This window comes from Mauremys reevesii, linkage group 6 (assembly GCF_016161935.1).
Source record: "Mauremys reevesii isolate NIE-2019 linkage group 6, ASM1616193v1, whole genome shotgun sequence".
NCBI lineage: Eukaryota > Metazoa > Chordata > Testudines > Geoemydidae > Mauremys > Mauremys reevesii.
Window position 1 is genome coordinate 21,845,011 of NC_052628.1, and position 12,639 is coordinate 21,857,649.

A 12,639-nucleotide genomic window follows, 5' to 3' on the forward strand; every position below is an offset into this window, starting at 1 on the left:
GGAGAAGTAGAAGAGAAGGGGGAGACAAAAACAAAGATCTTTAATAAAAATGTTCATGAAAAATTACAAATTCACAAAAAAAAATTCATTTTGAAACATGCAGAGCAAAAATGACCAAAATTTTCAAAGTATTTTGCAAATTTTCCTCCTGATTTTTTGACCAATTCTACTCAGAAAGGTTTTGGATCTACCTTCTCCATTCCAATCCATGCAGCAGATGTACTGGCATCTATTTTGCACTCTCTCTGTGTACAGAGCTCCAGAAGAGATATATGCTCCTGCACTCCATGGGGTAGTGGTCTTCCGAAGAGAATTTAGCTCTTGGATATAACGCATACAATACCAGAAGCAACTGCAAGAAGACAGAACCTCACTAACTCACACTAAAGACTGAGAAGCCCATTGCAACTCAACAGTTGTGACAAGTTAGCAAACAAAATCTACCTATTACTCCTGAAGGAATTCTGCACCAAAAATTAAAAATTCTGTGTACAATTTTAAAATTCTGCATATTTTATTTATCAAAATAACAATATAATCATGCCAGTTTCAATTATTTTGGTAATTTATTTCAAAATACCTGTCAGCAAGTATGTCTGTAACAATACAGACAACAACAAAAAGAGATTCAGGAAATGTTTTTTGACAAATAGATTCCTTTCTAAGCAGATTAACACAGAACGTGATGCATCTTTGTTGACAGTTATCTTCTGTTTCAGTGACATTAAATATTTAATTTAAACAAAATCATTATACAAAAATGTGTTATACAAAAGTACTGTAACAACCCAGCCTAAGAGAGCACTAGCATCCTTAAAGACTGTTTTGCGTGTCTGTCAGTCATGGCTTGTCCAAGTTCAAGCTTCTATGTGTATTGTAAGGTTTTTGGGTCACGCCACTGTAGCAGGAGGGCGGGTTGGTGAATTAGCAGTAGTTTAGCTGTAGAGTAGCAGGTGGTTAGCATGGGGAACAGAGACACAGGATAGAGTATGCGTGTCGGTGAGAGTGTCTGTGTAGGATTGGGTTGGATACATGGTTCTCCAGCCAACACCCCTTTGTCTCTGGAGGTGGTATGTAAACCCCATGCCAGGTGCAGGCAGGAGTGCTGGGGAGGGGTGCAGTCCTAGGTGGGAGAGGAGGGGGTGAGTTTAGGCTCATATACGCGCAAAGACATTACATGTATACGAAACTAATACACCTGAAATACAAAAAAGTCGGGGAAAAAAGCATTTTCATGGAAATCACAAATTCTGCATGAAAAAATAAAATACTGCCGGGAACATTAATTCTGTGCAAATTCTACACTGCACAGTGGTGCAGAATTCCAGCAGGAGTAATAATGTATTTTGTTCATTTCGACAGGGGTCATTTGGCTCTAATTCTAAGTCTCTAGAAGTTCAACACCACATTATCACACTACTGAGAAGTGGGGAGAGAAAGCCTGGATTGAGTTTTATCAAGTTTGCATATTTAACATGTGCAAGATTCTACTCAAAATAATACTGATCAGTTTAATTAGAAAAGCTCCACAACCCATCACAGCTAAAAACACCATTGAATATAAAATACAGTAGCAGTATGGGTAAGATCCTGGCCCTACTAAAGTCAGTGGGGGGGTTGCCATTGTCTTCAATGGGGCCAGTACTTTACCCTAGATAGTTAGGCTTGAAGCTATTTGCCCATTACAAGTCTGACTTGTAATCATCGGGGACCCAACTTCTTTGAAAATAAACCAATTCCCCTGCAATTTCATATGCCACGTCTCATCCCATGGTAAAATTCTTTGGGGAAATTCGAGGGATGAGGGATGTGAAGAACAGAAAAATATTTTTCCAAGTCATGGTTGTTAAAATTATCCTGGGTTTGTGGGTGATAGAAAACTGACTGGATCCCTTAACTGTACATTTCCAGGCATTGTAACATTTTGATGTTTTAGGAGGTGTAGAATTTTTATAAAGCAATGTAACGTCATTTTGGGGTGGTGGGTGGACTCCTTTGAAATACAGTTTTAACTGTAACTTACTTGTTTTCTCCTTTCCTTTCCCTCTTTTAGTTGAGGGAAGCTTTTCAGCTTTGATATTAAAACTAAAAAGATGACAAGTCTAGTCATTCAAAAGTATTGGTGGTGTGATTTGCAATTAAATATATCAAATTGGTGGGTGTTCATTACCAAATATTTCTTTGGTAATCCTCCTGGGGCTTCCTAACTGACATGATCACACACAGAGAAATGAAGATTTAATCTCTCATTTGCTAGAGTATTTATGGCCTCTTACTGGGAAAAAATAGCCCAAAATTGGAGGAATGGTTCAAAAAAATGAGGGCGTTTTTGTTATGGAAGAATACATCAAGCACATAGCTTGCAAAACAGAGGACAAATAGCTACTTAAAAGTTTTGGTTACCATTTATTCATTGCTCAAAGTGCATTTGTCTGCAATAAACATCTCACCTCTCCAATTATATTTTTAAATATTAATGTTTGACAGACACACTGGTTTAATAAAACAGGACCCGAGTTAGTATTTTCACTGAGTTAAATAAGATCTTGAGAAACAACACACAGTAGGCGATGTAAAGACGTTCACTCTGTAATATGGTGGCATTCTGACAATTAGAGAGATTTGATGATACTGCACAATATTTCTCTAAACAGAAAGATACGCTCAGCAAAAAAAAAAAGAAAAAAAAAGAAAAAAAGCTCAGAGATGTTTAACATTTTATTTCTGTTGTTTCCATGACAATGATTTGTAAACTTGTTAAAACTTCCCAAATAAATAATTACTATAAAAACAAAACTAAAGCCAGACTTAGCATTCTGAAAGCAAAATGGCAAAAGTAGTTACACAAGCACTAAGGGCCTGATCCTTGGAGATGATGCATGCTTCCCCTCAAGATGCTGACTGACTTCAACTCCCATTGACTCCACTAGGAGCTCAGGGTGTTCAGGGCCTTGCAGGAGATGCTCAGCCCTCACAGATTCAGGCCCTAAAGAAGCACAGTCCACAGACGTGATTATGCCAACACTGGGTGAATGAGGCAGAAGTAATAGGCTGCTATTTAAAAGGGCAGACACGATCATTGATGGGAAAGGAAATGCAGAAAGAGTACATGGATGGTTTGATAACCACTTTACAAGCAGATAAGTCTGCTTGAGTAGGAAAAAGGGCCCTCTAACTTCTGTAGATTGTCAATTGTCTTCTGTGACACATTTTGTAAATGGCGTGGAACAAAATTATCTAAAGAGTGACTACGTCCCTTCCCTACCCCCTGCCCCATGTCCCCGCCTTCCCTTTTTTGCCTATTTGTGTGTGTCTTTTTAAAAAAACAAAACAAAAACGATTGTTACCCCCACCCTAACATGTTATGTCTGTATATTGTCTGGTCTTGCAGCTTCAACAAGTTGTGAAGTTGCATAATTGTGTAATTTTATTGGCTATCTGGTGAAATGTATGGTATTTGGTAATCTATACAAGCTGTCAGTCTTTTTTGTATTTTTATCGTTTGTTTCTTTATGAAAAATTATTTAAAAAAAGAAAGAAAAGAAATACAGTGACTATATACACCGAAGAGTGCCTTATGTAGACTGCAACGTGATCATTCCCTGTATAGGCAACAAGGGTGCATTTCTGGTACACATGTTCCAGAGCAATAACTGCAAACTAAAATTAAACCCAATTCTCACTCACTCAAGCCCAGGCTAACCTTGGCATGAGCCACAAACAGAATTTTAACTCTATGAATCATGCATGTACTATGCAAACTGAGTCACGCATCAAAGCACAGAATTAATGCCCCTTCACATCAAACAAGGATGTTGCCCTTAATAAGCAAGAGAATTCCAACACAGTGGCTAGCACTGAGAAGCACAGAGGCAGCCCTGCCTATCCCTGCTGAGAATCTCCATTACTACAGGCCCCTACAGATTCAGTGAAACCTGAAGAACCAGCAGGAACAGGCTCTGCTACTATAGCAGTAACATAGAAACACTGAGTGGTACAATTTTGAAATAAACCTAATTAGTCTGCAAAGAGTCCACAAGTTGACTCCCTCTTTCACTCCACAATATTTATTAACTGCATCTTACAATGGTGGGCAGCAGTCATCACTGTTTTGAGATCCCTGAGAAACCTCCAGCTTTTAAAGGGTGCTGAACATGATTTACAAGGTGGTACCTACAAAGTCCTGCTTTAGGAGTGCCATTTGCTACTCAGGGCTTGTCTACACTTACCGGGGGATTGACAAGCAGCAATCGATGCATTGGCGGTCAATTTAGCGCTCTCCCGTCGACTCCTGTACATCACCGGATCAAGAAGAGTAGGGGGAGTCAACCGACATTGCGTGGTGTGGACCCCCACAGTAAGTAGATCTAAGCTAGGTCGATTTGAGTTACGCTATTCACGTAACTCAAATTGACGTAGCTTTGATTGAATTTCGCCTGTAGTGTAGATAAGGCATCAGAGGATGAATCCAAGCATTCACAACAGCATCAGAAGTGAAAAAGTCCCATAAGGCCCTGAAAGTTTGTTCCATTTGTATCACATTCATCAAACAATGGCAATGATTCAGGGGCAGATCAGACCAGGGTGATGAAAATGTCCAGGTCTGTCTGCTAAATGGCCTATATTTTTCCCTGGTCCAAGAGATCATAGATCATTTTAGGGTAGGATCTCATGAACTAGCAAGAATCAAAACTGCCACACGCAAAGAAAATCTAGGAATTTCAGCTTCCCAGTGAGGTTTTGCAGGGCTTTTCTATCTCTGGGAGCTAACAGAACATCTGAGCTGGAAAATTAAAAAAAGGACAGGATTCTAATTATCGGTAGTCTCCATAGCTTACTGATTTTGCTACAGAGCCTTTAAAAACAGCACAACTGGAGAATCTCAGGGGTGGAAAAATAAAAACTGACACCTGAAAGTCTCAGACTCCACAAAGCATTACCTTCCTTAGCATGAAAAATAATGTGACGTTATCCCTGACCTCTAACAACAGTTCACCTTTGATTTAAAGAACAGGTCATTCTGTCTGAGGGGCAATAACACATCATGGTTCCTCATCCATAGCCTTCGGACTGCTCTTAAGAAATGGCCTATTTTGCAGGCACAGTAAGGTGATTAGACAGCGTAATACTACCGCTTGTGCACACAAATAATTGCAGAGGCATTTTATTGCAGAGGCTGGGTTCAGGCACCTTTGAAAATCAGATCTGATCCTTTGCGAGACACAGCTCCATCTTTCTCACCACCTTATCGCATGCTCTCAATTTGTTTAGCAGATGAGAAGCCTCTTGCTCACAGCAGAATTAGATGACACGGTGGAAAATCACCTCCCACTTTTACGAATACCAGTGGAGCTCAATAGGCGCTGTTACTACTATTGATTGTTTGTATTATGGCAACACCTAGTGGCTACAACTGAAATCAGGGCCCCATTGAGCTAGGTGCTGCCCAAAACACAAAGTAAGAGAGAGCTCCTACTCTGAAGGGTTTACAATCATAATAGACAAGACAGACAAAGGGTGGGGGGGAAAGGACCACTCTTCTAGATGAGAAAGTGAGTCAGAGGGTTTGTCTACACCGGGGGGCAATTCAGCCTAGGGGGTTGTGATTTCTAAAGTGCATTATCATGCTGCCCATTAACTGGTGTAGACCGTGCTGGTGTGCACTAAAGATTCCCTAGTGCGCTTTAAGGTAGCGCTTTACCCCAACCTGTAGAAGAGCCCAGAGAGATTAAATGACCTGTGAGGAATGTGGAAATATTTGTAATATGTTTACAAACTATCTGTATGACTCTGTACTTGTCCACCTGGCATCATAGATGACTAAGGAGGAGTATAAAAATATTGCTTAAGCATGCAGGGATCTAATCAGGAAGGCCAAAGCACAACTGGAGTTGCTAGCAAGGGATGTGAAGGGAAACCACAAGCGTTTCTACAGGTATGTTAGCAACAAAAAGGTGGTCAGGGAACGTATGGGACCCTTCCTGAATGGGGGATGCAACCTATTGACAGATGATATGGAAAAAGCTGAAGCACTCCATGCTTTTTTTGCCTCGGTCTTCACAGACAAGGTCAGCTCCCAGACTGCTGCACTGGGCAGCACAGTAAAAGGAGGAGGTGAGCAGCCCTCAGTGGTGAAAGAACAGGTTAAGAACTATTTAGAAAAGCTGGACATGCACAAGTCCATGGGGCCGGATGCAACGCATGCGAGGGTGCTGAGGGAGTTGGCTGATGTGATTGCAGAGCCATTGGCCATTATCTTTGAAAACTCATGGTGATCAGGGGAGGTCCCAGATGACTGGAGAAAGGCAAATATAGTGCCTATCTTGAAAAAGGAGAATCCGAGGAACTACAGACCAGTCAGTCTCACCTCTGTCCCCAGAAAAATCATGGAGCAGGTCCTCAAGGAATCCATTTTGAAGCACGAGGAGAGGAAGGTGATCAGGAACAGTCAGCATGGATTCATCAAGGGCAAGTCATGCATGACCAACCTGATTGCCTTCTGTTATGAAATAACTGGCTCTATGGATATGAGGAAAGCAGTGGATGTGATATATCTTGTCGTTAGCACAGCATTTGCTAGTATTCTTGACAGCAAGTTAAAAAAGTATGGATTGGATGAATGGACTATAAGGTGGATAGAAAGCTGGCTAGATTGTTGGGCTCAACGGATAGTGATCAATGGCGCAATGTCTAGTTGGCAGCCAGTATCAAGCGGAATGCCCCAGGGGTCAGTCCTGGGTCTGGTTTTGTTCAACATCTTCATTAATGATCTAGATGATGGGATAGATTGCACCCTCAGCAAGTTCACAGATGACACTAAGCTGGGGGGAGAGGTAGATATGATGGAGGGTAGGGATACGATCCAGAGTGACCTAGACAAATCATTGGGTCAAAAGAAATTTGATGAAGTTCAACAAAGACAAGTGCAGAGTCCTACACTTAGGATGGAAGAATCCCAGGCACTGCTACAGGCTGGGGACCGATGGGCTATGTGGCAGTTCTGTGGAAAAGGACCTGGGGATTACAGTGGATGAGAAGCTGGATAGGAGTCAGCCTTCTTGGCAACAGGGGCACACTGTTAACGGCATATTGGGCTGCATTAGTAGGAGCATTGCCAGCAGATTTATTATTCCCCCTAATCAGCACTGGTGAGGTCACATCTGGAGTACTGCGTCCAGTTTTGGGCCCACCAATACAGAAAGGATGTGGACAAACTGGAGACAGTCCAGCAACAGAAATGATGAGGGGGCTGAGGCACATGATTTATGAGGAGAGGCTGAGGGAAATGGGCTTAGTCAGTCTGCAGAAGGGAGGAGTGAGGTGGGATTCGATAGCAGCCTTCAGTTACCTGAAGAGAGGTTCCAAAGAGGATGGAGCTCAGCTGTTCTCAGTGGTGGCAGGTGGAGCAATGGTCTCAAGTTGCAGTGGGGGAGGTCTAGGTTGGATATTAGGAAACAATATTTCACTAGGAAGGTGGTGAAGCACTGGAATGGGTTACCCAGGGAGGTGGTGGAATCCCCATCCTTAGAGGTTTTTAAGGCCTGTCTTGACAAAGCCCTGGCTGGGATGATTTAGTTGGGGTTGGTCCTGCTTTGAGCAGGGGGTTGGACTAGAGACCCCTGAGGTCTCTTCCAACCCTAATCTTCTATGATCACTACCCCTGGGGGGAAGAATTAATTATCTCCCTGGGACATGGGAGATTAAGGCTAGGTGTTTGAGACACCTAGTCATAGGCACCAACTCCATGGGTGCTCCAGGGCTGGAGCACCCATGGAAAAACATTAGTGGGTGCTTAGCCCCCTCCAGCAGCCAGCTCCCCACTCCCCCATCAGTGCCTCCCATCCACCAGTGGCCCCACCAATCAGCTCCTCCCACTCCTTCCCAACTTCTCCCACCCGCTGTGATCAGCTGTTCTGAGGCATGCAGGAGGCGCTGGGAGAGAGGAGGAAGCGTAAGGATGAGGCATGCTGAGGGGACGGGATGGGGGGGAGGGCTTGGGAGAAGGGGTCAGGTGGGAGTGGGACCTGGGGTGGAGCAGGGGGTTGAGCACCCTGGGGCCCGGAGGAAGCCGGTGCCTGTGCATCTATTCAGTAGGACTGTCAGGGCTGGGATCACCACATTTGAATGGAAAACCCTACTTAGACAATGGATGCCTCAAAGACCAAACATCAAACCCTACAGCAAGTTACTTCTCCCAACCACTCCACAGGGAAGCAGAGCAAAAAGACTCTGCCTGGATAACAAAGGCAAGAGGTGTCAAGTGATTGCATCTTACGGTTACTGCTGCCAACCGAGCAGGGACAGCAGGACAAAGAGAGAGAACTGGGATTTGAGGAGAGCATGGATCACGGGCCAGACCTCCCACTAATATGGACTTTGTCTTCAGTTTGTCTTTTCCATGCTATGGACTCTCCAATGCTGTAACCCAGGTGACTGGTAAAAGCTAGCTTGTTTTGAAAAGACTGCCTTGCATTACTCCAGATACTCACCGTCTTCTCCTAACAAGGAAAAGCCTCTGGCTAGAGTCTGATCTGGGTTACGCTTGCTGTTGAGAGCCATGGGCCTGGTCTACACTGGGCGGGGGGTGGGGGTGTCATCGATCTAAGTTACGCAACTTCAGCTACATGAATAACGTGTCTTCACCGCGGTGAGTCGACTGCTGCCGCTCCCCCCTCAACTCCATCTGCGCCTCTCACGGTGGTGGAGCACAGGAGTCAACGGGAAAACGCTCGGGGGGTCGATTTATCGCGTCTAGACTAGACGCGATAAATCGACCCCTGCTGGATCGATTTGCTGCCCGCTGATCCAGCAGGTAGTGTAGACATACCCATGGTGAAAAACAGGTCATTGCTGGAAACCAAAGGTCCTGTCCAGAAGTCACAGAAGCAGTGTGGTATGTTTTTGTGGAAGCGTGTGCTCTCTTGGGGGCTCTGGCACACCCAAGGGAAATTCCCAGGGACTGTTTAAAGGCTGGGGCATAACCCAGGCTCTGTAAATCCACTCATTTGCTCAAGCTTAGAAGTTTGCAGCAGAGACAGGAATTACAATGGTGGGGAACTTTCCCAAAACTGTAGACAAGGCCAGGAGGAAGTGAGGACTTTTATCACCAAGTGGTAGCAGGAGATGCTCAACACTTTGCAGGATCACATCCTTAGAGTGTTACCTCCCTGAGGCTGGAACCTTGTCTTTTAGCTTGTTTGCAAAAAAATACTTTTGATAGCATGTGGTAAACAATGCATTTTCCAACCAGTGCTAACTGATATATTCCTCCCCAATGGAGTATGGGAAAATTTCTGTGAAAGTTTTTACTCTCGCCAAGCAGCTCCAGCGACATTACGAATAACAATCCTATTCATTCTCCCCCCATTTGGGATTTTACTTACTAGACCAGATCCTCTGCTGGTATAAATTGGCATATCTTCCCTGAACTAAATGAAGCTATGCTGGTGCACACAAGCTGAGGATCTGGCCATTTTAGTTTTACAGGTGACTGGTTTGACACTGTGCATCACATTCTAAACCATCCATTGCTGGAGGTAAGCCCTTTTCCTAGAGGGAAGAGATTTTGTGCCCTCTAAAACAAAAATGAGTTTAGCACCACTGCACTTGTACTTCCCCGTCTTAAACCAGTGAATGAACCTCACCCCTCACCCCTACCACAAGAAACAGGAAGCACCAGCTATTCTGCTACCTTGTGAAGACCTTCTACAGCCTCTAGCATAGAGGTCCCCAAACTGTGGGGCACACCCCCTAGGGAGGCAAAGAGGAATGTTGGGATGGGGCTGGGCCAGCCCCTATGTGGGTTGGGGAGGGAGAGACACCCAGCTCCGCCCCCAGCTCTGCTCTGGCTCCCATTCCCAGCCTCTGTGCATCCCTGCACCAGGCCGCGGGTCCAACTGCTGGGCCCCACCATGGCGTGGCTGCGGCTCCGCCTCCAGCCTCAGCTCTTGGCCACAGCTCTGTTTCCAGGTGAGGGTGGGGGCGGGAATGTATCTGTACCCAGCCACTGGCTACCAGCCCCCGCTGCAGCCTGGCTGTGGCTCTGCTCCTGCTCCCATTCCAGGTCCAAGACCCACCCCCCGCTGTGGCCCCAGTCTCAATCCCTTTATCCTTGTCTGCCTCCCTACTCTCCCCCCCAAGCCATGGCCCTGCTCCCAGCCCCAGCTTGGGGGGGGGGCATGGACAGAGATAAGGGGGGACATGACCCTGAAAAGTTTGGGGACCACAGCTCTAGCAGATCAGTATTAAAGACAACCCATTGTGTTATGCAGCAACCCCAATGCACTGCAGATCTGCAGTAACTGCTTTGCCCCTTACCTGGCCCCACTGACATCCACGCCGACCATTAATTGTCCATTCAGGGAAAGAATCTCATCTCTCAGTCGCACTTTCCCACATTTCCCTGCCGGGCTATTTTTCTTTAAGTCCGTTACCCAGATACAGCCAACATCAAGCACTGGGCCTTTGTGCCCTTTCCTCTTTTTCCCTCCTCTCCGTTTCTCTCCATAGTCTCCAAAAGCAGGGATGTTCCCAAAGCTTAAGCCAAGAGCCTCATTTTTGCCCATCTCCTTGGTAAGGTAGAGCGTGCAGATTTCCATGTCTAAAGTGCTGGGACCACTAGGCTGCAATTTGCTGTCATCCACGGAAAAATTTAGCTGTATGTACTCTCTCAGCTTCTGAATGGCAGATTGACACAGCCTCTGCTCTGGCCCTTCCACTTCCTCCCTCTGGCTGTTTTGCAGCCACTGATACAGGAGGGGGAGGAAGAGCATAGCGTTCTCTTGCGTGATGGGCATTATGGGCACCCAAGGATCCCATCATGTGAAGGATGCCTTTCTGGGTTCACTATGCGGGGCTTCGCTGATCTTCCTTTCAGAATCACAGCATCCGTCAGCGTCACCCCCAGCCATGTTCAGAGAGAGAGCCCACATGGGGAGCCACCACTCAGGTCCAGCTCTGTTGAACTGTTCAGTTTGGCAAAGGATAACAGGACGCTTTTATGAAAACACTGAAACAATTGCTGGGGCCGGCTCAGCAAGAGGAGGAAGGAAGTGTCAGTGAATTCTTGTTGGGCTACTCTTACAGCTGGCCAGCTACAAATTACACTGGAATCCAATGAGAATTCATTCCACAAGGAATGTTGTCAGTTCATCACCACAGCCACTCAACACCTGCTTGGCCTGCAAGATAAAAAAAGAAGCATTACGATCCTGGTCATCGTTCCAGCCAAAATGCTGCTCAGCTGCTATGCTCATTAGACACAAAAGAAAATTTCCTAATGTGTGTGTGTTTCATAGTCTATTTTGTTCTCCCTTTAATTTCTTAGTTACCAGCTTATGACATTCTGCTGGCTAAGAGTGCATGGTGTACAGTTCTCTCCACAATCACCATTTTTATTATTCTCTTGTCTACCACTTGGGGGCACCACCTCTCCTTCTCAGGAAGAGAATAAAAGGTCATTCTTACAACCTGACCTGCCAATGGAGATCCAGGCCCTATAAACAACATCATACTCCCTGTCAGAACAAAAGACTAATGCAGCCGCTCAGAGGCAGTGGTAAATGCAGAGGACTCCTGGAGAATGGTTCAGAGCCACTGCAAACAAACAGCTTCCATAAATTTCAACAGGAGCTGTTCAGAGTCAGGGCTGGAGAACCAGACCCTTAGATTCTATCCCTGATTCAACCTGAGATGGCGAGTAATGTTAGGGATGTCACTTATGAACCTCTTTGTGCCTCAGTTTATCTGTCTATAAAATAGGTACAAGGTAATACTTATTTACCCCCTACCCAGGGCTATTGTAAGACAATAAATGGGCACAAATGATGCCTATAATCCTGTGGATCCCCAAATTATAGATGCAAAACACTGTAATCATATACAACTTCCTCCACCAAGCTTTTCAAGTAGTGTTCAATGCCTCTCAGAGGCCAATGTAAAGTGAGTGATTATAGTGACTGCCACACATAAAGCTGACATACAATGGTGTGACAGCATGGCCTGCCCTTATAAGCAGTAGTGCCTAGTGGTCAGCCCATCACCCGGCATGGCCCTTTAAGGATTTTCAAAGACGCAATAAACAAGAACCTAAAGAAGGATAGGGATAGAGAGATAAGATGTGGCTGGGAGAAAGGCCCTGTTTCTTTAAAGGCCTGGCACCCGAAACCTGGCAGAGTGAATGGAGCCAGACTCCCTTTTCCCCCAGTCAGGGGATACACTGGGAGGAAGAGGCCAGCATAAAGGCTTCCTTCTCCCTCCCAGGGAGGGCAGACACTGAGAGAAGGCTGGCCTGCTGGACCTCCCAGTTTGGTGAGGGTGTTCAGCTGAAGGGAACTGGCAAAAGCTTTGCAGCTGACAAGAGGCCTGAGACACAAACTCAGCCCAGAGAGAGGGCTGAAAGGGGGGACTCCTGCTTGAAGGAGACACTTATCGACTGCTCTAAAGGTAAGAGACAGAGTGCTGCTTGTAGTATAGCCCAGCTGCTGCAGAGGAGGGCAGGGAGTGGTCTTTGAGAAAGCACCTTCACAGCTGGCTAAGGAGACACGGTGAGGAACCATAGATCCAGGCAGGACTGGCAGAGTCCAGAGACCTGATGAAGATGTTGACAAGTGGGATGAAGTCAGAAGCAACTCAGGAATG

General features: G+C 45.5%; 1 protein-coding gene across 3 annotated transcripts in view; it reads right to left on the minus strand.

Annotated features, from left to right (window-relative positions):
• Window positions 1-11,180, minus strand: part of PDZD2 (PDZ domain containing 2) — a 192,568-nt gene extending 181,388 nt beyond the window's left edge. The window contains exon 1 of one of the 3 annotated variants that reach the window (XM_039544185.1): window positions 10,318-11,180. In XM_039544185.1, coding sequence (XP_039400119.1) covers window positions 10,318-10,796 — 479 coding nt within the window. In that variant the 5' untranslated portion in view covers window positions 10,797-11,180. The remainder of the gene's footprint in view (window positions 1-10,317) is intronic. The other 2 variants (XM_039544183.1, XM_039544181.1) reach the window with 2 other exon arrangements.
• Between the last annotated feature and the right edge of the window lie 1,459 nt (window positions 11,181-12,639).